This window comes from Lemur catta, chromosome 3 (assembly GCF_020740605.2).
Source record: "Lemur catta isolate mLemCat1 chromosome 3, mLemCat1.pri, whole genome shotgun sequence".
Taxonomy (NCBI): Eukaryota; Metazoa; Chordata; class Mammalia; order Primates; family Lemuridae; genus Lemur; species Lemur catta.
The window spans coordinates 47013923-47040926 of record NC_059130.1 but is presented as its reverse complement, the minus strand read 5'-3'; the positions used below and the strand labels follow the sequence as shown (position 1 = coordinate 47040926).

General features: G+C 35.0%; 2 protein-coding genes and 1 long non-coding RNA gene across 8 annotated transcripts in view; 2 read left to right on the top strand and 1 right to left on the bottom strand.

Annotated features, from left to right (window-relative positions):
- Window positions 1-13741, top strand: part of SLC35A3 (solute carrier family 35 member A3) — a 50486-nt gene extending 36745 nt beyond the window's left edge. For all 3 annotated transcript variants that reach the window (XM_045547461.1, XM_045547460.1, XM_045547459.1), the window contains 4 exons: window positions 1888-2059; window positions 5665-5783; window positions 7463-7596; window positions 12642-13741. In XM_045547461.1, coding sequence (XP_045403417.1) covers window positions 1888-2059; window positions 5665-5783; window positions 7463-7596; window positions 12642-12732 — 516 coding nt within the window. In that variant the 3' untranslated portion in view covers window positions 12733-13741. The remainder of the gene's footprint in view (window positions 1-1887; window positions 2060-5664; window positions 5784-7462; window positions 7597-12641) is intronic.
- On the bottom strand, window positions 1894-27004 carry LOC123635360. 4 transcript variants are annotated; one of them, XR_006734106.1, is made up of 6 exons: window positions 25808-26500; window positions 25042-25137; window positions 24562-24650; window positions 21161-21335; window positions 4133-4254; window positions 1894-2012 (listed from the first exon to the last, which is right to left on the bottom strand). It is a non-coding gene; the product is annotated as an uncharacterized LOC123635360 (long non-coding RNA). The 4 variants fall into 4 exon arrangements; XR_006734108.1 differs by lacking the exon at window positions 21161-21335 and having other exon boundaries at window positions 25808-26497; XR_006734107.1 differs by lacking the exons at window positions 1894-2012; window positions 4133-4254 and adding an exon at window positions 17131-17156 and having other exon boundaries at window positions 25808-26498.
- MFSD14A (major facilitator superfamily domain containing 14A) overlaps window positions 26210-27004 on the top strand; it is a 41548-nt gene continuing 40753 nt past the window's right edge. The window contains exon 1 of the mRNA XM_045547449.1: window positions 26210-26445. Coding sequence (XP_045403405.1) covers window positions 26362-26445 — 84 coding nt within the window. The 5' untranslated portion in view covers window positions 26210-26361. The remainder of the gene's footprint in view (window positions 26446-27004) is intronic.

The following is a 27004-nucleotide window of genomic DNA, read 5'->3' as shown; positions in this document are numbered from 1 at the left end:
CCCAACTTATAGAAGAAGAATTAAAACTCAGAGAGGTTAACTAAGTTGCTTAAGATCACAGATCTAGTAGTGGCAGAGCCAGAATCAAAAGTCCTTAAAACTTTTTTCACTATTGTCTTTCAGTAGGTCTGAAGCACCAGCAAAAGCATTATAGAAAAAGGATGGTTAAAAAAAAATACAGGTGTGCAGCTGTGGATAAGCACAAGATAAGTTAAGGAATGGTAATAAACTTTGATTGGAACAAAGAATTGACAAAAGATGTGGTAAAAGATGAAATTAGAAAATACAGATTGGTACCAGTTTATATTTGGTCTTCAGTATTGAGGTAGGAGCTTAGACTTGATGGCTTTTGGGTTTAAGGCCTCACTGGAGATTTGGAAGGGAGAGAGGCATATCAGAGGAATCCTGTTGGCGTGCAAGGCAGATTGGTGGGGAGAAAGACTAAAGAAACAGAGAGCATAATGGGGACCTAAACTGGCCAGTTAGTAGGTTGGAATATCTCAGAGTAGTGATATAAGAGTTGTTACAAGGGAACAATCAGTATGAGTTTGAGACTAATAAATATCATAGGGAATGGAGACCAAGGAAATTTATGTTTGAATTGTGATTTTTAATAGAAATAAAGGCATCAAAAGCTGTTTGTTTTAGACAGGGATGAGTAAATTTTGGTCACATTAGCATTAAGGAGATAACAAGCTTCTGGATAGCAGCGACAGAAATCTTGGACTTGAGCTCAGAAGAGAAATCAGTGCTTCTGTGAATCAACTCTCCAGGCTAGAGGGGATTGGTATAACTATGGTGTAGAGTTATGCTGTCCTATAGGGTAACCACAAGTCAAGTGTGGCTATTTAAATTTAATTAATTAAAATTAAATAAAATTAAAATTTCAGTTTCTTAGTCACACTCCCTGCATTTCACGTGCTCAATAGCCACATATGAACAGTGGCTACCCTATTGGATAGCAAAGATATAGAACATTTCCATCATCAGATGAAGTCTATTGAGTAGTGCAGTAGTGCAAGACTGGGAAAAGAGGACCAAGGAAAAGGGCAGGTAGTTCCAAGAGGCAAGGAATGAGTAGTCAGTAGTGTCAGTGGTACAGTGAAGCCAACCTGAATAGGGAGTGGACAATGTTGTTATTAAAAGCTATTTAACACATTAATTGAAAAGTCTTTGGTAGCCATGAAAAGTACAGTTTCAGAAGGAAAAGTAGCTTTAAGTCCAGGTAGTAGGAGATCAAGCAGAGGAGAAAGGAAATAGATGTGAAAGAAAATTGAGCTAGGTATAGGGTATCAATTGATTAGATTAAAGGTCATTATCATCCAAGCCATCGTCTAACACAAAAGGTACCATGCCTGGTATGATGACTCAAGTCCCTTCCAACACATTTCCTTTCTAGTGTACTCAGAGTTTTCCTTTATTTTCTGATGGGCTGTCTTTCCCTGACAGTGTTTGGGGTTCACCTCCCAACAACTTCCCTTTGTTATGCTTGATTTAGCACATTTCTTTACAGTTGATCTCTGCTTTTGCTGAGGCAGCAGAGGGAATGTAAGATTTTTAGTCTTTCATCTACCTATATTTGAAATGGTGCTTTTCAATAAATTAAAACTTTAAAGAATTATGTCAAAGTAATAGATTGGTCTCTGTAAGAAATGAAATGTAAAATATTTGTTGTTTCTTAGGGTTTCTTAAAAATTATAAATTGTAATAGTAATATCACTGTGGGGGAAAAAATCAAATGGTTGTAAGGTATTCTTTCAAAAGCTCTCCTCTGCAATTCCCAGGAATGATATTGGTCACCTTTTTATTTTAAGTTTACGAGTAGGCTCTTAATATGCAATTTGTAAAGTATTATAGGAATTCAACTTCAATTTTCTTTTTATTTAGTGGCCTTCAGATTCTCAAGAGCTTGATTCTAAGGAACTTTCAGCTGGCTCTCAATTTGTAGGACTCATGGCAGTTCTTACAGCATGTTTTTCAAGTGGCTTTGCTGGAGTTTACTTTGAGAAAATCTTGAAAGAAACAAAACAATCAGTGTGGATACGAAACATTCAGCTTGGTAAGTTTTAAATGCTTTCTAATAATAATTTTTAAAGTGATTATATTGTTAATTTAAAGATTTCCAAATGTCTTTACATAAATAAGCCTTGCATAAATCTGTTGATCCAAATATCTGGCAATGTTTTTGTCTTTTAAAAAAATTGTATGTTAAATGAATGCCTCTTATTCAAGAATTTGAAATTTTAGGTCTGTGACATGAGGGTGTAACCTGTTTCTGTCCTCACCATTTGGAGCCTTAGTAACTTTATCCTCCATTGCCTCTTCTTTCCCAGAAGGTGCAAATAACTTACATATTTTACTCCTGGAAAAGGGGAGTAAGGTACTTAGATGGAAGAAGTTTGAAAAGATGAACTTTTTGCCTCTGTTTTAAAATCTTATATGCCTTTTTATTTCAAAATGTTATGTCTTAGCTCTTAAATACTCACCATTTTTCTAACCGAAAGTAAATAGTTTAAAAGAAAAAATGTCTCACATATTGAAGTATAGCCTTTAAACAGATATTTAAAATTTATAGCATTGTAATATTGAAATCCTCATACAAACATTCCATCATTTAGTATTCCCGGCATGTATTCATTTCCGATGATGCTACATAGAACCGCCCATGTGCTGGGCATGGTGGCTGAGGCCTGTAATCCGAGCACTTTAGGAAACCAAGGTGGGAGGATTGCTTGAGGCCAGGAGTTTGAGACCAGCCTGGGCAATATAGTGAGACCCTGTCTCTATAAAAAATAGAAAAATTAGCCAGGAGTGGTGGCATGTACCTGTAGTCCAAACTGTTCAGGAGGCTGAGGTAGGAGGATGGCTTGAGCCCAGGAGTTTGAGACCAGCCTGGGCAACAAAGGGAAGACCTTGAGACCTATCTCTACAAAAAGTAAAAATAAAAACAAAAGAACTGCCCATGTGAGAAGCAGCTCATTTGCAAATCAACACATTCTATTTTAAGCCTCTGTCCTGGAGACTTTGGGGTTTACCTTTGAAACCACTGTTTGTTTGTTTTCTGTCCATGTTAACTTTTATATACCATTTTATAGATGAGAAAACTGAAGTGCACAGGTTAAATAACTTGTCCAAGTTCACACTACTGATTAGTGATAGAATCAGGATTTGAATCCAGGCAGTGTGGCTCCAATATACCATGTCTTTCTTGACCAGCAGTCATTCAGGCCCCACCAGGCCATACATAGTACATTGTCTGTATTCCTATTGGCCTGTATTTTAAGTCAGACCTTCCAAATTTGATTAAAGTCCATCCTTCCAGCTGCTTTCAAGTAATGTGATAACAAACCAACTGAACCTTCATTTTGTCAGGATTTAAGTTTTTTTGCAAAATTTATAGAAATGTATCAAGTTTTTTTTTCTTAAGAACATTCAGCGTAAATATTTTTAAAGCAAAATTGAATTAGCTTCTTTAGTTTGTGTGGAAGGCAAGTTCACAGGCTTGAAAAATATTAAGCAGTTTAATTCACCATTTCAGAAAGTGTTTTCTATAGCAGACTAGTTAAGAATACTTGGTTTTGAAGTCAGACTACTCAAATCCTGATTTCATCATTTACCACTTATGTGACCTTAGGGAAGTTACTTAATCTTTTTCTGCTTTACTTTCCTCACCTATAAAATTTACTTAATTATAGTACTATTTCATATGTTACTACAAAGATTAATGAAGTTAATATATTTAAAATGTTTAGAATAAGGTGACTTACATATAGTAAAAACTAATAAATGTCAGCTATTTATATAAATATGCAAATATCAGAAAAAAATCTAAGGTTTATGTGAGTCACCTAAAATTTTCTTGAATTATAAAAGTGTAATAAGACAAGTCAGAATTCATGATTCTGTGGTGCTTTATGGATTTCTTCTTTGGTGACCTCATGACAGAATGCTCATAGAAAAAATGGTAAGCTGGCTTAGTTTTGAAAGATTACTTAAATAAGTGATAGACAACTTGAAATCACAAAAACAGAAATAAAAACAACATAATATTTTTCAATCATCAAATTACTAAAGATTAACAAATTGATAAGATCCAATTTTAGCCAGAGAGTGGAGAAACAGTAACTATTACCTGTTGTTGCTAGGAATATAGATTGATATAACTTTGTTGGATCCCAGTTTGGGAATGTTGACCAAAATTTATATAAATGTAGGCTTTGATGTAAGAATTCCAGGTCTGAATAATAACTTATCCTACAAGAGCACAAAGATAGATGTCCAAGGTTATTATTTCCACATCGGTTACAATTGTAAAAAATATAAAACATTTAGAGGACTGGCTACATAAATTATCTATATAATTAAACAGTGTAGTGGTTAAGATCATGGACTCAAGAGCCATACCACCTGGCTTCAAATCCTGAGTCCATTACTTACCAATAGTGTGAGCCCAGGCAAGTTATTTAACCTCTCTGTGCTTCGGTTTCTTCATCTATAAAATGGGCTTAAAAATATCTACCTCATGGAGTTGTAGTGAGTTAACATACATAAAGCACTTAGAATAATGTCTGACAAGGATATTACATATGTATTTGCTATTACTATCATCTGTACAAGGGAATATTAAGCTATTGTTACAATGCAGTGGGTCTATTCATACTGACATGTATGACATGTATGTATCCTTCTGTATACCTTTTTAAGTAATTATCAAGTATTACTTTTATAAATTAAAAAAATTTAATATCCTCAAGAATGTTTTTATAATTATATGCCAGCATTAATCTGGCATATAATTACAAAAGGATTAAGGATAGAGCTGGAGTAAATGAAACTTTAGAGCATTCACATCCTTCTCAGTTCCTTTCCATCATGGAATACATTGATTAGTTCTGGCTTTATTTTTTTTAAATCACTTTACCCCTGCATTCTTTGACTGTGTGTATGTCAAAGACTACCCAGAAGAGGTGGCCTCTATAGGCACGCATTTCTTTATTTATAGCCTACCAGTACTCCCAGAAATCTCTTAGGTCCAGTAGTCATGTTATAATCTATGTTGTAGAGGTGAGAGATTCAGCAGTGAAGACATAGTTTCTGCTCTCACTGAATTGACTTTCCCTAACCATCAGAATTCAGTAACACAGAATCTGATGTTGTCTATGACTGTTTCTTAGCCCTGATTTTTTAGATATTATGGTACTTGAAAAACTTCTTAGTAAGGAAAAATACTGTGTCAAATGTCTGAGCTTTTATATTTGCATGTATGAATACAAATATATGAAAATCTGGACCTAGCAATAGGAAGATACAAGATATAATGACATATGCCAAAATCGAGCATTTTACAAGTATTTGAGTTTTGGGATCATGTAATTTATGCATTATATTTTTTAGTGCTCCAAAGTTGATAATCTCTGTTGTTTTTTATATTCTATATCACTGTCTTTTTATATTCTTATGTCTTTGTCTTATAGTCATAATATAGTAGTAAATATACTTTTATTGGTAAGTTTATAGAAACCAAGTAACAATTTTAAAAAGTAGTCAAATTTTATCAAAAAGAAAAAGTTATGTATAAAATTATTTGGAATGTCAATGGGGAAAAAATCTCTTCAAACAAGCTAACTGACATCTGATGTAGATTTTACATTTTTTTTTTTTTAGGTTTCTTTGGGAGTATATTTGGATTAATGGGTGTATACATTTATGATGGAGAACTGGTATCAAAGAATGGATTTTTTCAGGGATATAACCGACTGACCTGGATAGTAGTTGTTCTCCAGGTAAAGCATTTACAGTCTTATATTTAATGCTAATAAACTTTATTTTAATATAGAGAATCAAAGTAGCTACTGATGTGAGGGAAAAAGATCCCTCCTGTTAATGTTCTCATTGTATCTAGTTTATTTAGGAAAGTTCAAATAGAACTGGTCTTAATGCCCTAATGAAAACTTATTTTGAAAGGGATCTTAAGTAAACTTTGTGGTATTTAAGTTGAACATAATAAAAATATAAGTTTAAGAATAAAATAGTTGAAACCGAGGGCAAATATAACTTTTGATTTTTCTAAACTCCTTTCATTGTATGGGATATCTGCAGTCAGCCATTAAGACCCAACAAGCAGACTTAGATATTTAATTCTATGACAGTTGATAGCCTCTTATTGTAGTTACATTTTGGACTATTCCCGTCAAATTACTTCAGTTTATATAAACTTGAAATTATGGGTTGAGTAATTCATTTCATCTTCAGAAAATACTTGAGTATTCTAGAGAATATAAAATGAAGATATAAGTAACTGCCCTCAGAGCCTTTTTCTATTCTCCTAGAGATTCGTGAAGCCTAAGGAGCAGGTTCCAGAGGATAGGTGAAGGTGGCAAAGGATAGTGGTGTTTTAGAAGCACAAAGTTTACTTAAGGATACTTCTATTTTTAAGATAGGAGAAAAGGATAAGTGAAAATTTGAAAAAATAAATATTTGAGAGAAAATTAGAAGTGCAGATAAGGTAAGTTAGGAGAGTTTATGTATAATCTATTTTATCCTAGCAAAGAGAGGAAGCCATTTTCCCTTAAGAAGGGACTGAAGACATGAGCAAAATCAAAAAGCTTTGGTGTAACTGGTAGGAAGTCAACAGGGAATAAACATGAATGACAACATTGCCAAGAAATACTGGGACCCAAACATTAATTTATAGTGAGCTCAACTGGCATAATTCATGACTTTCTCTAAATAAAGCTTCCATCATAGAAGAGGTACAGTGAAAGTTGTTTAGGTAGGTAACCCAGATTTGGAAACTGATAAATAGTGTTTGGCAGAAAGCAAAACTATGTAGTATGGTAAAACTTCATTATTTAAGTAGCCACAATTTGGAATTTGAAAGGGATTAGGTAGAAAGTTCCTTCTACACTCTTAAAGTAGCACAATTAAAACTGTGCTTTAGGAAGAGTAATCTGACAGCAGTTGAGAGGTGGATTAGATTGGGGAGAAACTAGAGAAACAAAGCCAAGTTAGGAGGATATTGAAAGGCTAGTAAAATAACTTTTCAGTTACTTTATTTTTACTCAAAAGTAAAAATATTTCACTATTCTGAGTGACTAATCTTCCCACATTTGTCTAAACAAGTGATGTTTAATTACTAAATTGGATGAAGATAGATGTTTTATTTATAATATGGTCACACACCATTATAACAAACTTCAGATTGCTCTAGTAGTTACTTTGTTAGATGCCCTTTGAAATAAGAGGGCTATTGATAGGCATGATAAATAACCATGTAGGAAAAAAAAAGGAGGGTTGTTGAACAAAACCTAGAAGTCTATTGGTTATAAGAGATGTTAATATAAATCACTTATTATAATGGGATTGAATTTATAGAATAATCTAAAGCTTCATTGATAGTAACATTGTTTTGAAAAGCAATTTTATGTTTGTTTTTAAAAATAATCTTTTAAAACTTCTGCAGGCACTTGGAGGCCTTGTAATAGCTGCTGTTATTAAGTATGCGGATAATATTTTAAAAGGATTTGCAACGTCTTTATCCATAATATTATCAACACTGATATCTTATTTTTGGCTACAAGATTTTGTGCCAACCAGGTAAAATATTCTTTTCTATTTCTTTAAATCCCCAAGAGAAAATAAGAATAGAAAAATAAGAATTCTTAATAAGGTAATGTGACAAATTTTGTTCTATTACAACTTTTGAAGAATCATTGAAATGTAATTTAAAAATCCATTTAACTGTCTTTTTAAAAAGATTTCACGCTAAATGTGTGAAAGATAATCTTCCCCTGGAAAGTTTTTTAATACAAATTTGGCTGACCAGAATTTTTCTAATAGAACTGAATGTTTTTCCCCTAAAGTAAAAAGTCATATAAAAAGTTAATAAGTCATATAAAATCATAAAATGAGTCATATAATGACATTTTTAATACAGAATTTACATAATTAAAGCCAGGATGGTAGATGACATTCTTGAAGAAGATAGTTTATATAGGGAAGGTAGTTCATGAGAAAATTCAATTAGGTGATAGCAGGAAGAAGAGCAGTTTGGAAAGGAATTGCAAAGGAGTGATAGGTAAGACAGGAGACCCAGGACCTTGTAGTGTTATCAATGCCAAGAGAGGAGAAAGAGTCAGGAGGAATTGAGTGTAATGAATACCCATTACAGATGGTATTGAAGGTTCTTTTTTCTGGTACAATTATTGATTTATAATCCCAGACTAATGGGATTATATTATTTTAATTGCTTCCAGGACACCATTCTTGGTCTTCCTCCAACTTCACTCCGCTCCTGATTTTTTTAACCTCTAAATTTTAGAATGTCCCAAAGATCTTTTATCTGCACTCATTCTCTTAGGTGATCTCTATTCTCATGGCTTTAAATATCATCTATATGCTAACAATTCTTATTTAAATTTGAATTCCAGGCTTGCATATCTAATTGCCTATTCAACATTTTCACTCTGTCTACTAGGTAACTCATGGCCTATTCCTAGTCATTTCAGTAAATGGCAGCATCTTCATTCTTACAGTTGTTCAGGCCAAAATCCTCCTTGGTTTAGATAGGAATACAGTTTATCCATAGTAACCCAGTATAAATAGGGATATAGATAGGTTTGTAAGAGAAGGTTAAAGTGTTTGGAAGTTATTTTCTGAGTGAGGTAAGAAGTAAGGTCATCAGCCTGCCTTTATCTTTCTTTCATATGTCATTCTATTAATAATCCAGAGACGACCTGTTAGCTCTTCCTTTTTAATATCTCCTGAATTTGACCATTTCTCACAACCTCTACTGCCACCACCCTGGTCCAAGCCACCTCATTCTTATCTGGATTAAGGGACTAGTTTCCTGACTTGTCTCCTTGCTTCTTCTCTTGCCCTGTACCCCTAGTCTTCTCTATTCAGCAACTAAAATGATTCTTTTTCAGTGTAAATCATATCATATTACCTCAGTAGTAACTTTGCTCAGAAACCTTCTTATTGCTTCTGATCTCACTCAAAATTTGTCATTGCTCAATGGCCTACTTTATTTGCCCTTTTATCTTCTTGGAATACTCATCTCCTACACATTCCCATGGTGTATCACCTAACTTCCTGAGGTCTTGGCTCAAGTATCACTTTACCAAGAGATCACCCTAAATAAAAGAGTACCCCCTCCATTCCAACCTTTTCTTTCCTCCTTTCTTCAGAAGACTTATCACCATCTGGTAAATAAGCAGGACTGGTGCTTGGCACATAATGGGTACTCAGTATGTTTGCTGAGTGAATTTCAAGATCTTAAAATTTTAACACAGCTAGTAAAAATTTATTTGTGTTTTTGAGAGTTAGTGAAATAGGATTATGGATGGAATTTGGCAGTAGAAATATATATGCTTTTTCTATTTCTGTATTGAACATTTATGGTTTTAATTCTTTTCTGGCAACCTGCACAATAGGTCTGGGACATGCATGTTGAGATCTGTAATTTTTATGAGACAAAATTTTAAAGTATTTCTGTTTTCAGCTTGGTGTGGGAATGAATCACTTAGCTTGTGAGACTAGCCTAACAATGATTATAACACCTATATCTTGATGCTTTATTTCTGTTCATTAGATGAGGAAATAATGTGCTTTAATGTTATTTGAGAATGTTTTGAACTTGTAGATTTTTAGGGCATACTTAAAAAGGCATACTTTTAAAAAAAAATTTAAACCTCATATAAGACTGAGGTAATTAACTTTAAATTTTTGAATGATTCATGGAATAAACAAGTAAATGAACAAGTAAACCAGTAGAGGAACAAAAGAGTAGTGGTTTGTCAATAAGATATATACCTGCATGTAAATTCATGTTGCTGAGGGAGTGTGTAAGGTACGTTGGGATGAAGATAAGACAATGATACTGTTATTATTGAATGAATAAATGAATGTTTTGAGAATATGCCCAGGACACCAAGCCAGATGGATAAGATGGATTATTTTTCCTAAAATAGATAAGTATGCCCTCTATCTTTTTGCAGTCTTACTTTTATGAGGAATCCATTTTAGCAATAAATCCAGTAACCTTTTCTCTGTCTTCATTCAACTCTATTCCAAATGTAACAATATATTTGCCTTTGTTATCCCCATTCCACCTCCTGAAATAGTTTTTTGGCTTCTCTGAAGTGGTATACCTATACCTATCTTTCTCATTATCCCTTTGGTAGCTTGTCAGCCGTCGTTCACTCCCTTGGCCATCTCATCCACTGCTATGTCTTATCTCTTCTCTATGAAGATAAGTCCCAATTTCATCTAAGCTCTCTAGATCCCCATATTCTACAGACTGCTAGACATCTGTACTGATATCATGTCACCAGTACTCACTTTCCTAAATTATTTTTCTTGTGGTCACTATTTTGCTTGTATTACCATCCTTTCATTTAGGCTTGCTTATTCTTTTATCAAAAGTTTATTAAGTGTCCACTATGTGCCTGCCAGTCACTATGCTAGATCCTGGGAAAAAAGGAGTGCATGAATGAAACACAGTTTCTTGTCCTTAAGGAGGTCATAGTGATTGGAGAGATAGACACTTGAATAAATTATAACAGTATGATCAATGTAGCAATGGAAATATACATATAATTCCACTAGAGGGGCTCAGATCTTTGAAATAATCATTAAATTCTGATAGTTTTTTTTCCTAACAATTTTTTTTCTCTCAGAACCATCTAAAAATTGCTGGCCTGAGAAGCAGGGATTTCCTGACATTGGGTATTCAAGTAGATTCTGTTACGGATATCCTAGAAGGGATTCTTGCAGAGGGTAGACAGTTGGATCAAACAACATTTCAGCTGAGCATGAACTTTCAGTCTGTGCTGTTCCTGAGTTCCAGAAAGCTAAGAAAAGTTAATGACTGATGAAGAAAGTAAAGTATCTAGTCAGAAGCTTATGCAAAGCCTAAATAATTACCAAATATTCCTATGGTAATAATTTCTTCAACATACATTATAGGAACATTTTTGTTATTTTAATCTTATGTGTATAACTGCAGCCAGGGCTTTTGAAAAGTTAACTATTTGCATCAAGTCAATACTAGTTATTAATCATAACAGATAATTATTGAGCTCCCTATATATGCTAGGCACTGGGGATATAATAATGAATGAAGAGCATACAGTTGAACAGAGGAGCAGGCGTGTAAATAACACATTATTTACTAAGAGTGTGATAAGTGTTATAATAGAGTAACACTATCTAAGGGGATGAATCTTGGAGACATTAGACCTGAATTGTTTTTTTTGTTTTTTTTTGTTTTTGTTTTTGTTTTTTTGAGACAGAGTCTCACTTTGTTGCCCAGGCTAGAATGAGTGCCGTGGCGTCAGCCTAGCTCACAGCAACCTCAGACTCCTCTGCTTAAGCGATCCTACTGCCTCAGCCTCCCAAGTAGCTGGGACTACAGGCATGTGCCACCATGCCCGGCTAATTTTTTCTATATAGATTTTTAGTTGGCCAGATAATTTCTTTCTATTTTTTTAGTAGAGACGGGGTCTCGCTCTTGCTGAGGCTGGTCTGGAACTCCTGACCTCGAGCGATCCACCTGCCTCGGCCTCCCAGAGTGCTAGGATTACAGGCGTGAGCCACCGCGCCCAGCCTAGAACTGAATTGTTATGAATAAAGATTTTCTTGGGAGAAAGGAAATTGTAGATAGAGGGAGTAGTATCTATAAAGACAGTCATGAAAGGGCATATTGTGTTCACCGAGTAGAGTGTCTGAATTGTAGATTGGGTAGAGTGAAATATGGGGGTATGAGGTTAGGGACCATATTATGAAGGGCCTTTTATGTCATAGTAAGGATTAGTGATCTTTATAGAACAAAAAAAATTTTCTGAATCAGGAGAGTGACTTTGAGCTGTTAGCAGAACTTTAAAACCAAGACCAATTCATATCTCTGTAACAGCATTTTTAAAAACGTATGTATTAAAAAATTAAGATTGCTATTCTGGTTTACATACAGTCTAAGTTCATTTTCAGTTTATAGTAGCATAGATTATATCTACAGATAGGTAGAATAAAGAAGCAGCCAAGAATTTCCTTCATTTAATGTAACTTCCTTTTGTAAAGCATCCTGTAAAAATCAGTCCTGAGATTTGCTTCTTATTACCTTGGGTTTTAAACTGACTTTACCTGGGCTTGACCTGGAAGAATGAAATTTTCCTTTTATAATTTGAGATATTTAAAGAATTAAGACCTTTTATTATTGAATGTATTGCATGCAAAATGCATATTAAGGTAAAATACAGCATTTAAAACATTTGTTTTGGGAAGACAATATATTGTAATGGTTAAGAGTGCAGACTCTAGAGTCAGACATACTGGATTTGAATCCAATTTTTCACTTAAAGTTATGGGATTTAGGCAAGTTACTTAAACCTGTTTCTTCATGTGTAAAAACTTAAGATAATACTATACATCTTCATAGGATTGCTGTCAGAACTCAATGAGATAATACATGTAAAGGGCTTAGCTGAATACTTGGGTTTTAGTAAGTACTCAATATTTTTTAGCCGTATTACTAGAACATTTTTGCCTGAATTATGATTGTTTTTATAGTAAAGAAATAGAAGGAACTTGTTTTGCTTTTAATCTGATTTTCTCTTTTTTTATTTTTTCTTCATCTTATTTAGTGTCTTTTTCCTTGGAGCCATCCTTGTAATAACAGCTACTTTTTTATACGGTTACGATCCCAAACCTGCAGGAAATCCCACTAAAGCATAGTCATATACTATCTTTAACTGGTTTTTCACGATGGTGCACTAGGAATCTCGACATTAATCTTGCACAGAGGACTTCTACAGATTCTGTGAAGATATCATCATGCTGAATCTGACCATATTATTCAAATGGTTTAAAATTTAAAAGTTTAAGGCTAAAATATGTATATATGTAACAAAACACATGGCATCTAGAAATTAAAACTTGAAAGTATTTCCAGGGATTAGACTTAGAAGAAATATTAGAGTAAATTTGAAATCTGAGTTTAAAAAGATTTTAACTTTTTGATTGCTACAGAAATGTCCTATGCATTCTTTGCAAGAGCACACAACAAATGTCAGATATCAATTTTTGCAAATAGATCTATTTAATCTTATCAAATGTTTTATCTTACTCTTTCTGTATAGATATGTCAAATCACATGGAATATTCAAAGTTTGAAATAATAATTACCTACAAATCTGTGAAAAAATAGAAGTATGATTTGAAAAAACATTTTCACATATCTGAGATTTTTATATTTATACAAAAGTTTACTGAATAAAGGATTGCTAAATGTTTTTTGTTCTATTACATAAAAATCGATAAAGTAATATTCTGGGTCTGATTTATCAAAGAACAAAATTCATATTTAAATTTAATGTAGAGATATACACATCTATTTCTCCATATACATTTTAAGATCTTTTAGTGTCTCAAGACTGCTGAAAGCAATCCAGTTGCTCCTGTGCTAGATAGTAGCCAGTGACTTTTACATTAATGGAGTTTTGCCCTTAATCTCATAATTGCATTTCTTTTCTATAAATCAGATAAATCCTTAATATTACTTTAAATTAAATCTGTGTATGTGTTAATTGCCATTAAACTTTTAAAAGTAATTTAAAAGGATTAAATAGGCATTTAATAATTTAAAATAAATTATTGTCTAATATCTCCATTTGGAGAATTTTGAACTATCAAGCATATATTGTATACAACTAGAAAGTTTTTAAATGAATATTTTACTCATTGATCTATAAAAACTTCCTTTAATCTGTAACTGTTGATAAAAATAACAACCAAATAGTAGTACAGATGTCAGTGGACTGAGACCAAAATGACTTTTCTTGGAGACATTCCAGATTGCCATATTACATTATTTTAAATAGCACTATAACTTTAAATTCAAGACTGCTTAGGTGAACTTTTTAGGCTTCTCATAAATCCACTGTTCCAGGAATACTCTGATCTCCTGACTAAGAGAGTTAGCCAAATTCTGAGTTCCTTTTCTGTGTCCCCACAAGAGCTACTGGGAAGGAGCCACCATTTTGCTTAAAAACAGTGGGGATTTTTCCTTTTTGATTAACACTGGAGCTGAAGATGCAAATTATATGAGTTATTTAATAAGTTGGTTTAAGAGAGAGAGTATGTTAGAAATGGTAAGATGACTTGGTGGGTGAAAATGCTTTCTATGATTGGAATATAGGTTTAATTTAATTATTGACTATAGGCAGAATTGCTTATTGAGTATAAGAAGTATTTTACTTTATTTTTTTCATTTATATTGTATATATTTTTTAAAGTCTGTTCTAACAGATATAAAAACTGTAAAAAATAAATATTTTTATATAGTTCTAATGGACTTTGTTAAACAGAATTTGGCTCAAAAATACTGTGTTACAAATTGTTGGGTACTCTTGGCTAATGTAAAGCAGCAGTGTTACCATTGCTACTGCAAATATAGTCTACAGATTGTGGGCCTGATCAATTCCATCCAGAGTTTAAAAGGTTTAAAATTACAAAATATTTAAAATCAATTTGCTAGTGATTCCGAGCAAACTTTCTGGATGCTTGACTTAGAATTTTCAATAAACACCTTTTATAGTATTTGTTTAATAACTTTACCACATTTTGAGTGTGGTGTTTTTAGACTGCAACAATATTCAGACTTACATCTTATTACCTACTGTTAAGTGAAATCTAAATCCTACAAATGCATGGAATTCAAGACTAAATATAACAATTTATGTTCAGCTCACATTGAAGTGTTGATTGGGTACTTATGTATTAATGCAGTGTACGTTCACAATTGTTAATTCAGGTTTAGTCTGCCTCTATTTTAACATTTTAAAAAATTATAAGTAAATTATTGTATATTAGACATATTAATTACAGTAATAACACATTCTCAGGTGTTCAAAATAGCAAAATTTTCAAGATTCCTAGCAAAAGTTACAAAAATATAATCAAGAGTTGTAAAAATGGACAAAATAGTCTACAATATATTTTCAAAGCAAATTTTATTAGACAGGCATAATTTATATTTTTCTTTTCTAGTGGGTTTGAAAATGTTTATTAGAGATTCGGCTGTGTAGTTTAGTTTTTAATTGATAAAGAAATAATCAAATTTAAAACAGATCTGTGTCCTAGATCATGTCATATATACAGATAATGCCATTTTCTTGTGTGTGTGGTGTGTGTTTTCATGACCTCCAAAGGCCTTACTGTATCAAGATTTTATAATGATGACTCCTTGATTATTTAAATTCCTATCTTTTTAAAGTTTATTATGTCTCAACTGCTTTGTTCAATGTGAAAATGTGTTAATTCATGGGAGAAGAGTGTCAATTGATAGTTCTATTAAAAATTAAGAATATAGTATTTGGAAAGAAATGCAACAGGTAGATGTTTCAATACAGTAATATTATCAATTCTTTAATAAGTGATTTTAGAGAAGTTGTAGGTTACTTTTATGGTGGAATATATAGTTTAGAGATGCAAAACTTAAATGTTTACATCAATTTATATTGAATGTCACAGAATTTCATAGAAGGAAAGGTAGTTTGATATTTAAACTAGATTCTAAGAAGATAGAATTTGAAAGGAAACGAATTGACTTTGTGCTCTGTACACTTACTGTAATACTGACTATTCTTACATATCAAATTATTGGACTTTTAAAATGTCATTGCATAGTCATTCAACTGACTTTTTTTAAACAGGGTTTAGCATCACTCATTTTATTTACACATTCAATGTTGTAATATTTAATTACTATGGGTGTATGCTTTACATAAGAAAAGGTTTATAAAAGTTATTTGTGCTATATTGAAAGTCATCTGTAGAATCTCCAGGATATGTAAAATAGTTAAAGGAGCAAACAGAGAGCACCTTCATCAAAATCTGGTCCTATGTGCCTTGCTTTACCAAATACCTGACCTTTCTGGAGAATATTTCTGTAATTCACAACTTTAGACACATGGGCAAAACTAGAATGTTTAAAGAATAACTATAATTCTATTTTTTTGATTGTTTCAAGATTTGATCTTTAAATCCATTATCTAACAAAATTAAAATAGGTATATTGTAAAAGCATTGATGAACAAACAGTACTTATTTAAATAAATGGTGGCACTATTGCTCCATCATTGAGATTTTTGAAATTTTAACAGTTGTGTAAAACTGTCATTTTGTTTTGTTTTTTATTGCAAGATATAATTTACTGTGATTTTTAAAATATTTTTTAAATGACTTGGATCCTGAATTTGTCTATGTCTGTATTTCATTTTTTAAAAAGATTCTTTTGGGTTTGGGAATGTGATTTGTATATTTAAATTTTTTATAGACATAATTCAAAGGAATGTATAAAATGGTCTTTTGTTAAATGGCTTTTTAATTGATAAATTTCTCTTGTCATTTTTTGGGTATCCAGTTATTACTTATTTAATAGATTTGTTGAAATAGATTATTTTCTTAACTGTATATAGATTTTTTCTTGTTTCCTTATTTACCTGTGTCATGACTTAACCCATGAATTAGTCTTCTCTCTTTATATATCAAAAGTGGATTGCTGATCTTTTCCCTACCTCTACAGTTAACTGTATCTCATGTGATCTTTCTTCCTTTTCTCTATCCTATGCTCTTGCATGAAAGACTAGCTTTATTTAAACCAGTTAGAATTTCTTGTATGATGATAACAGCCTAAAAGTTTGTTGTTTTAAATAAAATATCTCTTTGCTAGCCTCAGGGTTAAGTAATTATAGTAATTTGGTATATATTTTCTTCATAACTTGAATATATTAATAATTGCTTCAATTGTGACTACCAATTCAATGCATAGACATCAAATGTGATAAGCAACATACAGGATTTTATTCCTATGTCAACTATCGAAATAACCTTACACAAAATGTTTTCTTTTAAAAGTTCACTAAGGCCTAGCTCAGGAGTTTGAGACTAGCCTAGGCTAGAGTGAGACCCTGTTTCTACAAAAAACAGAAAAAAAAAAAAATTAGCTGCGCATGGTGGCACACACCTGTAGTCTCAGCTACTCAGGAGGCTGAGCCAGAAGGATCACTTGAGCCCAGGATTTTGAGGTTGCAGTGGTTTGAGGTTGCATTGAGCTATGATGATGCCACTGCACTCTAGCTGGACCACAGAGCAAGATCCTGTCTCAAAAAAACAAAACAACAACAATAAAAACCCCACTAAAGTACCAGCATTTAAAAAATGTATATTTTTCTTTGGTAATTTCTCATGAGAAGCACTAACTAAAAACCTTTAATGTTCTTTTTGTATTAGAGTATTTCTTTTGTTGAAAATATATCACAATCCTTAAATCCCAGTGCCATGCAAATGTATTTTATAATCTAAATTTTACAGATACTACCGCCTTTCAACAGAGTCAGATAGTGACCAGCATTAGTGATCAGACTGGTCTTTCTCACTGTTCTTAAAAAAGAGAATTCCTTCAAGTTAGGACTGATTATATACTCCAGAAAAGAAAATAGCAAGGAAGAAATAAATTGCCTTCAGTTACCAAACATTTGAGTTTCTAGTGTAGTTGAGAGTGTCTGCATGATTGCAAATTCAGGGGTTTCCCAAGTCTACCCTCAGTAAGAACTGAAAGCTAATATACTCAGTCACATTCATTACAGGGAAATGAAATACAAATTAAAACCAGCCAAAGAAGGAGATACACAAGGCAGAGACTAGGAGGGGTCCAAACTAGGCTTCCAGTGTCTTCTCCCTATAGTCATAGATGGTGTTACCTACTCCTGGCCATGATATGTGACAATACCCACCAAGTATTGCCATTCAGGGAAGCTCACTTGAATGTGAGCTCAAGCTTCAGTGTCCAGATTTTTACTGAGGCTTTAGTAGTTGGCATGGCTGATTGATTCTTTGCCCATATGGTTGTACTCTCTCCAGCCCCAGCCCCTTCTGGAGATCAGATTCCAGGGGCTGGCTCACCATAGGTCATCGCATCTCCTTAGCTTTTACTGTCAGGTGTGGTCTGAAGGGCTCAACCATGAACATCACTGGGACCTCCCACAGACTTAGGCCAGAACTCTCTTTGGGTTAGAACAAATGCTTTACTACACAGTGACCATTCATTTCTATACATTCTCCTGAAGAGGATGACACAAGCAATGACAAGTCTTGTTTATAGAGACTTTTTTTTTTTTTTTTTGAGACAGAGTCTCGCTTTGTTGCCCGGGCTAGAGTGAGTGCCGTGGCGTCAGCCTAGCTCACAGCAACCTCAAACTCCTGGGCTTAAACGATCCTACTGCCTCAGCCTCCCGAGTAGCTGGGACTACAGGCATGCGCCACCATGCCCGGCTAATTTTTTCTATATATATTTTAGTTGGCCAGATAATTTCTTTCTATTTTTAGTAGAGATGGGGTCTCGCTCTTGCTCAGGATGGTCTCGAACTCCTGAGCTCAAGCGATCCACCCACCTCAGCCTCCCAGAGTGCTAGGATTACAGGCGTGAGCCACCGCGCCCGGCCTATAGAGACTTTTAATTGTCCATTGTCAGTTTTAATTTTAGAATTTCTGTCAAATGATTCTCAATATAACATGAATCCAGAGTAGAAAAACATGCTTATAATCATACTGTATTAAGTAACATATATTATTAATATATATACAACATAGTATTATCAGTTTTCATTTCTCATATTTATTGACAACTTTATTAAATGCTGGAATATTTTAAAGAACAAATTTAAAAATTGGTTTATAAACCTTTTATTTATATTGTATATTAATATACAATTTTAATTTTAAATTAGCCATTACCTATCACCATTATGTGGAAGAGCTAATAGAATAAAACTGACACCACTTGTTACTCTGGCTCACAGTAGGGCTTCACTGTTAATTGTCAGGTCCACATTTCGAGCCATTGGACCTGAGGACCAGGTGTTTTTCATTTTTGCACTTATTTTCATTTATTCATTTAGAATTTCTAAAATGTTAGAAGTAATAACTTATTTAAAACAAATAACATGGTATTCTTTTGGAAATACATAGTTTACCTTAGATATATACTTTCCTCCTTTTTAAGGTAGAACTCACTGAAGGTTTAAAAGAATAATGAATGTTATCCAGTGTTTGAGGGTAATTATCTGAAAATTCACCCTTCTTAAAATGTACTTTAATTCTAGATATTTAAGATGTTTAGTTAAATGTGCTAAATAACACTTGTGTATTTTTAACAAAATATGTGTTTGCTCTTTTAAAAGACAATGCATATGCAAACATGATTTCTAATAATTGAGGGTTTATTAAGGTTTTTCCTTTAGGCTGAAGTTTTATTATGTTTTATTTTATTTTGCATGGATAGTAAATACAGCCTTTTAAAATTATGATGTTAAGTGCTTTTTTTAAAACTATACATGCTGCTTCAAAGAGTCTTCTAAATATGGGAAAGTTGGGGTAATATTTCCTGGGTGATTGATAGTATTGCAGAAAATCATGAAAGATATAAGCCCGTTTTTTTTAACTGTTCCAATAGTATTACTATAGATTCTAGTATTTCCAAACTTGCAGCTTATTTTGGGTGTTATACATAATGCCTCAAATTTCCATCATTTTATATTATTTGTTTCCATTTTCCTCATAGGCCAAGTTTGGTTTGTTTTGAATACTTTGATTTTATAATATTGCCATTTTAATGGCTTCAATCATGCTATGACAGATTGTGCCAGTTTAGCTTTAAAAAATTCATGGGTTATCTCCATGAGCTCACAGAGATGGCATTGTTAAAAAACTTTTTTTTTAATTTAAATATTCTCCAGCTTTTCATTTTGCACCATGCATAAACGTTGAAAGAATGGTATACCACCTAAATTGAACCATTATTAACATTTTGCCACACTAGTTTTATCTCTAGCAATACATTTTACCCCTAAATACTTTAGCATGCATGTCTAAAAGTAAGGACATTGTCCTTAAAATCCCAATACCATTATCACACCTAATAAAATTTAAATTATCATCTAAGTTCAAATTCAACTACAGTTGTCCCTCGGTATACTCTGGGAATTGGTTCCAAGACTCCTTCCCCATGCTAAAATTGGCGCATTCGTAAGTCCCCAAATCATAAAACAGTGCCTAGGAAAAGTCAGTTCTATAAATACGGTATTTTTCATCTGCATTTTTTTGAAAAAATTCCACCTCTAAGTGGGGACCTGTAGAGTTCAAACCTGTATTGTTCAAGAGTCAACTGTATTTCCAATTGTCTCAAAAATAACTTTTTACAGCTTTTTTATTTTGGAACCAGGATACAATCAAGATTCATGCTTTGTATTTGATTGTCTCTTTTAGTCTAGAGGACCTCTCCCTGCCCCACCCCTCAAGCCTTTTTTTTTATTAATACCAAGAGACTCAAAATGTCAACCCCAGTGGCTTTTTCCCTCATGATATGACTTTTTGAAGAATCTAAGTCACTTGGCTCTTATTCTGGATCTTTGTGCTTTGATTTTATTCCCTTTATTCTTTGCATTTCCTTTAAATGGAAGTCAAGTCTGTAGGTTTGATTAGCTTCAGCTTAAATGTTTTTGGTAAGAATATTTCATAAATGATGTAGATTTTATATTGTATCATATTGAAAGGCACATAATTCTAGATTGTCTCATTACTAATGTTGGGAATCGATTATTTGGTCAAGGTGATGACTACCAGATCTCTTCATTGTAAAAGTTATTTTTTTTCCCTTAGTAATCTATGGAATAATGTTTCAGCACCACGAGAATATTCTGTTTCCCAACAGCCTTTCATTCAGTGGCTTATGCATCATCAATTAATGATTCTTGACTGAATCTTTTCCTACAGTGGGGTGCAAAATGGTGATTAATTTTTTTAAAAAAATTCTCAAATTGTCTTCTACATTTATAATCTATCTTAAAAAAGTATATTTTCTATATACAACTACTATGTATCCATATAACTAAAATAAATTTTTAAAAAGTATATTCCCTCCTTTTTCCCCATACCCCTCTTTTTTCAAATATCACTGTCTTCATGAATTTTTAAAAAATTATCCAGTGTATCAGTCAATCAGTCAGTTCTTTGTAGCCAGCAGAAGTCACTACAAGCTAGTTCTTGTGTCTTTTAGACATGGCCACATTAGTTTTTGCTTCAGGCACAAGATTTCCAGGCTTACCTTGTACTTATCTTATTCCAAACCTGGCAAACCAGCTATTTCTCCAAGGAGTTCTATTCCTTTTAAAGGGAATGGAATTTATTTTTTTCGTTGGAATCTTCCTAGCCAGGGAATGGAATTTAGAATCCATTGTTACTGAGGTGTCATTGCTTCTAAGCCATTTCAGTGGACAGAGCTAGGAAATACAATTTTTAAAAGATCATGAATTCAAATTAATATTTACAATTAAAATTTAACATCATAAATTTTTTTATTTTATATTTGCCTCTTTTCTCTTATAGTGAAAATCTTGGTTCCTCATAACATTGTTTACTTATATGTGTAATTATATACTATTTGTTTCAGCACAATACCAATATTATTACTAATGGTAAACATACTGAGTAAAATTTAAGATTTCTTTGCATTTTTCTTTGTCCTTGGAATATAGCGCACTGAGGGTGACTAGTCAGAGTATGTGTTCAAAAGTTAATGGAAATCACTTTTCTGTACGTGGTTGGTTATCAGTGTGATATAATTAGGTTCCTTTGTTCATGTTTGTATTCAAATTTAGAATTTAAAATTTTTATTCTACTTTTGAATGTATGAATCATTTATATGGTTCAAAAGTTGAAACTTTTTTTAAACCTCACATAGTGAACATATCAAAAGTTGAAACTTACATGAAAAGCATACTCAGAAAGTCTAGCTCTCATGCCTATCTCTCCGCTCCATTCCTTTTTTTTTTTTTTTGAGAGAGTGTCTGTTGCCTGCGCTAGAGGGCTAGAGTGCCATGGCATCAGCCTAGCTCACAGCAACCTCAAACTCCTGGGCTCAAGCGATCCTCCTGCCTCAGCCTCCTGAGTAGCTGGGACTACAGGCATGTGCCACCATGCCCAGCTAATTTTTCTATATGTATTTTTAGCTGTCCATATAATTTATTTCTATTTTTAGTAGAGAAGGGCTCTCGCTCTTGCTCAGGCTGGTCTCGAACTCCTGAGCTCAAGCAATCTACCCACCTTGGCCTCCCAGAGTGCTAGGATTACAGGTGTGAGCCACTGCGCCCGGCCTCTGCTCCATTCCTAACCACCTCCTACAAGTAATTATTTGCATTAGTTTCTAGCTTATCTATCCTGTGTTTCTTTTTAAAAAGTAAACAAATATGCATATTGCTATATTTATTGCATTTCTTTCACATGAAGTCTGGTTTACAAAATTTCTTTTGATGTTTAGGATTTCTATATATTCTAGTGGTTATCTTTATACTGATAAACATTTTATGGAATGCTTCTAGAGCCAGCCCGCTTTTTGCTTGCCTAGGCTTCTACTATTTGATTGCCAGCTTGAAATGATGTTCTGTCATCTAATTGTCTATGTGACAGTCAATGAATATATTCTCCCTTCTCCTATTTTTTGAGTTGCTTTATTTCTATGTGATTAGAATGTATAACATTTACAGACTATTTTCCAACACTAGTCCCTATCTTTGGTATTAATATAAAGTTAAATATATTCAAATCTTAAAAACACATTCAATAGTCTCCATCAGTACTTTACCTAAAGCCTCCTTAAGTCATCTCTCTTGGACAGATGAAGCTTTTCTAGTATAGTATTCAAGGGGGGCTTGTAAGTACTGTAGTGTTCTCTGAGTTCTGGCATGTTTAAAATTTCTTCTAGAACCTAGATACTTCAAGTACAGGTTGGCTACATACAAAATCCTTGGCTAATGGCTTTCCTGATTTTTTTGAAAATGTTGCCTCACTGTTGTGTTGCTTGGTGTTATCATCAAGAAGTCTGGAAACACTTGATTTTTTTCCCCTTTTGGAAATGACATTTTGTTTGTTGTTGATATTTGCCTGGAGGTCCAGATAATTTTTTCTATATCATTTTACCTCTGATCCTTTTTGCCTCTTTCATTTTTGTTCTCATAGCTGTTACATTTCTCTTTTCCATGTTTCTTACTTTACTTTTATTTGTATCTATTGTTTCAGGTACTCTGTAGTTTTCATTTTTCAGATGATTTTATGTTTTCAGTATACAGTATTGCCAGCGTTTGATCAACTTTCATTTTACATCTTACTACTGAGTTTTAAAATGTTTGTTGTGTTCTTTCATATCTGCAGTTGTTTATTTAATTATTGTTTTCCTCTTCTTCACATTTTCTAGAGAAATAGTATTTCCTTTCTTTTCTCTTTCTTTCCTTTCTTCTTTCTTTCCTTCCTCTTTTTCTTTCCTTTCTCTCTCTCTCTCTCCCTTTCCTTTTCTTTCCTTTCATTTTCCCTTTCCCTTTCCTTTCTTTTTCCCTTTCCCTTTCCTTTTCCCTTCTTTTCCTTTCCTTTTCTTTCCTTCCAGGGTTTACCTCTGTCACCCAGGCTGGAGTGCAGTGGTGCCATCATAGCCCACAGCAACCACAAACTCCTGGGCTCAAGTGATTCTCCTGCCTCAGCCTCCCCAGTAGCTGGGACTATAGACGTATACCACCACGCCTGGCTAATTTTTTGTGGAGACATATGGTCTCAAACTTCTGGCCTCAAACGATCACCACCCCTCAGCACCCGCCCCCCCCCCCTCCCCCGCATCCTCCGAAAGTGCTAGGATTATAGATGTGAGCCATTGTACTGGGCAAGAATAGTACTTTCTATTGAAGTTTTCATTTTCTGTTTTCTTTTTGTAGTAGTCTTGTATGGATTTTTGGTAGCTTTTCTATTCATGATAAAATGTGTAGGATTTTCTTGGATTAGCAGTAACAGGTTATTATTATTGTTTTGTGGGGTTTTTTCCAAATATTTTTAATCCAAGGTTAGTTTTAAAACTGTGGATGCGGAGGGCCAACTGTATTCACAACCCAAATCACACAGAAAGCCACAAGTATATACACAGTAGGCCTGTTGGAACAAGACTGATCTTTCTTGTTTACCATCGCAGCCCTTCTAGCACAAAGCCTGGGACATTCTGGACATTCAGTATGTGTTAAATTCTCTTATTACTTTATTTCTAACAGCATTTACTGCAATCTCCAATTATCTTCCTTTTCTGTTTTGTAACTATATCCCCCTCTAGAATGTAAACTCCATGCAGATAAATATTGTTTCATTTATTGATGTATCCCCGATGGCTAATAAAAGTGACAAATACATACAGGTACTCAGTAAATATTTTTTGAATCACTGAACTATAAATAACCAGTTCTTAAGGCTGACAAAATTGGTGCAGCTAGATGAAGCATGATTGTGAGGAGTTATGAAAAGTCAGAATAGCCAAATTATCTTACCAACCATCTCCACCCATCCAAAACAGGCTCCTGGGGATTTAATTATGAAATTTATCTCATATTACTTTCTCTAAAGAGCTTCAGTTGGACTTCAACTAAAAAGTTTCAGCATGAGAATATTTTTAAAAATTAGTATGATGAGTTTACTTACTGATAGGAAAATGTAACTGGAAGTATCTATCAGGCTAAAATGCCTATCTTCTACGGTCTATGGAAATTGGTTTGTTTTCCATTTCTAGTCTGTATGGAAATAGAAGGAACAGAAAATTCAACCAAATTTATTTCATAACATTTTATTTTGAAATAAATTTGAAATAAATTTCAAAATTACAGAAAAATTGCTAAAATAGTACAAAAAATTCATACATTGCCTTCACCCTGTATTTTTCCTTTCACTCTGTATATTACTTATATCTGTGTAACAATCCCAAAGTTTAGTGGCTTAACCCAAGTACTTTTTCTCTTACATAGTAACAGTTTCTGAGAGTTGGTATTCCAGGAGTGGCTAAGCTGTGTGGTCCTAGCTCAGGGTCTCTCATGAAGCGTAGTCAGGATGTTTGCTGGCAGAGGTTGCAGTCAGCTAAAGGCTTGGTAAAGAGTGGAGGATTCACTTATGAAATGACTCACTTACTTGGCTTTTGGTAGGAGGCTACAATTCCTGGATGACTGAATCTCTCCATAGGCTGCCTGAATATCCTCAAGACATGGCAGCCGACTTTCCCAGGCTCTGGGCCCCAAAATGAATGAAAAAGAGAGTTAGCAGGAAGATGCAGTGTCTTTTATGACCTAGGCTCTGAAGTCAATACTGTCACTCTGCTTTAATTTATCAAATGGAAAAGTCACCAAAACCAGCCCACACTCAAGGGGAGGAAAATTAGATTCCATATCTTTCAGAGAGGAATACCTTTGCATTTGTGAAAATATCTTAAAACCACCATACCCAGCTTCACTATTTTTTAACATTTTGCTATTTTGGTTTGTCCCCCTCTACCCCTCACCTATGTACACACTCACGCACATACATTATTTCCTAGCCATTTAAATGTAGGCAGCGTGCACTGTACCCCTTAAGTGTTTATTTCTTAAGATAAAGGATATTGTTATACAACACAGTAGTTAACCAAAATCAAAATTTAACATTGTGATAATACTTTAAATCTACAGTCCATATTCCACTTGTGTCAACTGTCCTTTCTAGCAAATTTCCATCGAATTTATTTTTAGATAATTTAGTGGAAAGGTAGTGGCCTATAAAGCATGACAGAGGTCATGTAAGTTTTAATTGGCAGGGAATACGGAAAAGGTCCTGGGACCGAGCTTCTGTAAACAACCATTGTCCAGTTGAGTTATAGTGGGGGGCCCTGAACAAAAGACTATTTCTGAAAAACCATCTTTACCTCTCAGGTTACCCGCTATTTCTGGAAAATGATTTCTCTTCACTGTTCCCTTCAGTTCCGGTCTTGGTAGTTTAGGACGTCTGGGCAGAACTCCAGTGCAACCATTTATCAGCCGTGTTTCTGTGAACAGATAACAACTTTTTGAAACAAATTTCTTCGTCTGTGAGGGGGGTACAATACCTGTCCCTATCGCCCAGAACTGTCGTGAGGATTAAGCGAGCTGGTGAACCGAAAGCACAGGGCTTGACCGGCGGCCAGCAGCGCTCAGCGAGCCCGCGGGCCCCCCTCCCCGGCCGCCTTCCCTCCCCGGCCGCCTTCCCTCTGAGCGCTGCGGCCGCGGAGCTCGCGAGTGGGCGGGGCGGCGTCACGTGGGCGGGGCGGGCTCGTCGGCCGATCGCACGATGTGACGCGCCGCCGGAGGCAGGCCGGGCCCTTAAGATGGCGGCGGGCGCCCCGAGCGGCTCGGCCCGGCGGTAGTGGCGGGACGGCACTCGCCGCTGGGGCCGGCCGCCCCGGGAGTGGCTGCAGCAGCGCCAGGAAACGAGGATGGTAAAATGACCCAGGGGAAGAAGAAGAAACGGGCCGCGAACCGCAGTATCATGCTGGCCAAGAAGATCATCATTAAGGACGGAGGCACGGTGAGCTGGGGTTCCGCGCCGGCGAGCGTTCTTTGGGGCCCCCGTCCGATCTCTTTCTGCCCCCCGCGTTGCCGACTCCAGGCGCCCCCGCCCACCCCAACCCTGTCTGCCGTGCCGGTCTCTCGGGCTCCCGGACTCCCATTCCGCTGCTCCGGGGATTGTCCTCCCCCGCTCTGGCCTGCGGCCTCCGGGGCCCATCCTCGCTTCTCCCGCACCTGCCTCCCTCCGCTTCGGCCACCTTCGGAGGCCCTGCGGCCTCAAGCCCCACGTGCGTCTCCGCCGCGGGGAGCGATGTGCCGGCTCCCCGCCAGTCGCCGCAGCCTCGTCTTGGCTGCCAGGCCCTGCGAAGCCGTCGCCGCGCTTGCCTTGGGGCCAGGAGCAATCCCTGCCTTTCTGTGTTGCTAACGGGATGGCATCTGGCGCGGCGACCCCGCTGCGGCTCGGTAGTACGTTCGCTTTCTCCTTCCGCGTCGCTCTGCGTCGGTGCTCCTGCTCTTAGCTGCGTACCGTGCCGCAGACCGTGTCGGGAGGTGGGCTTGCCTCTTCACTGCCCCGCGTC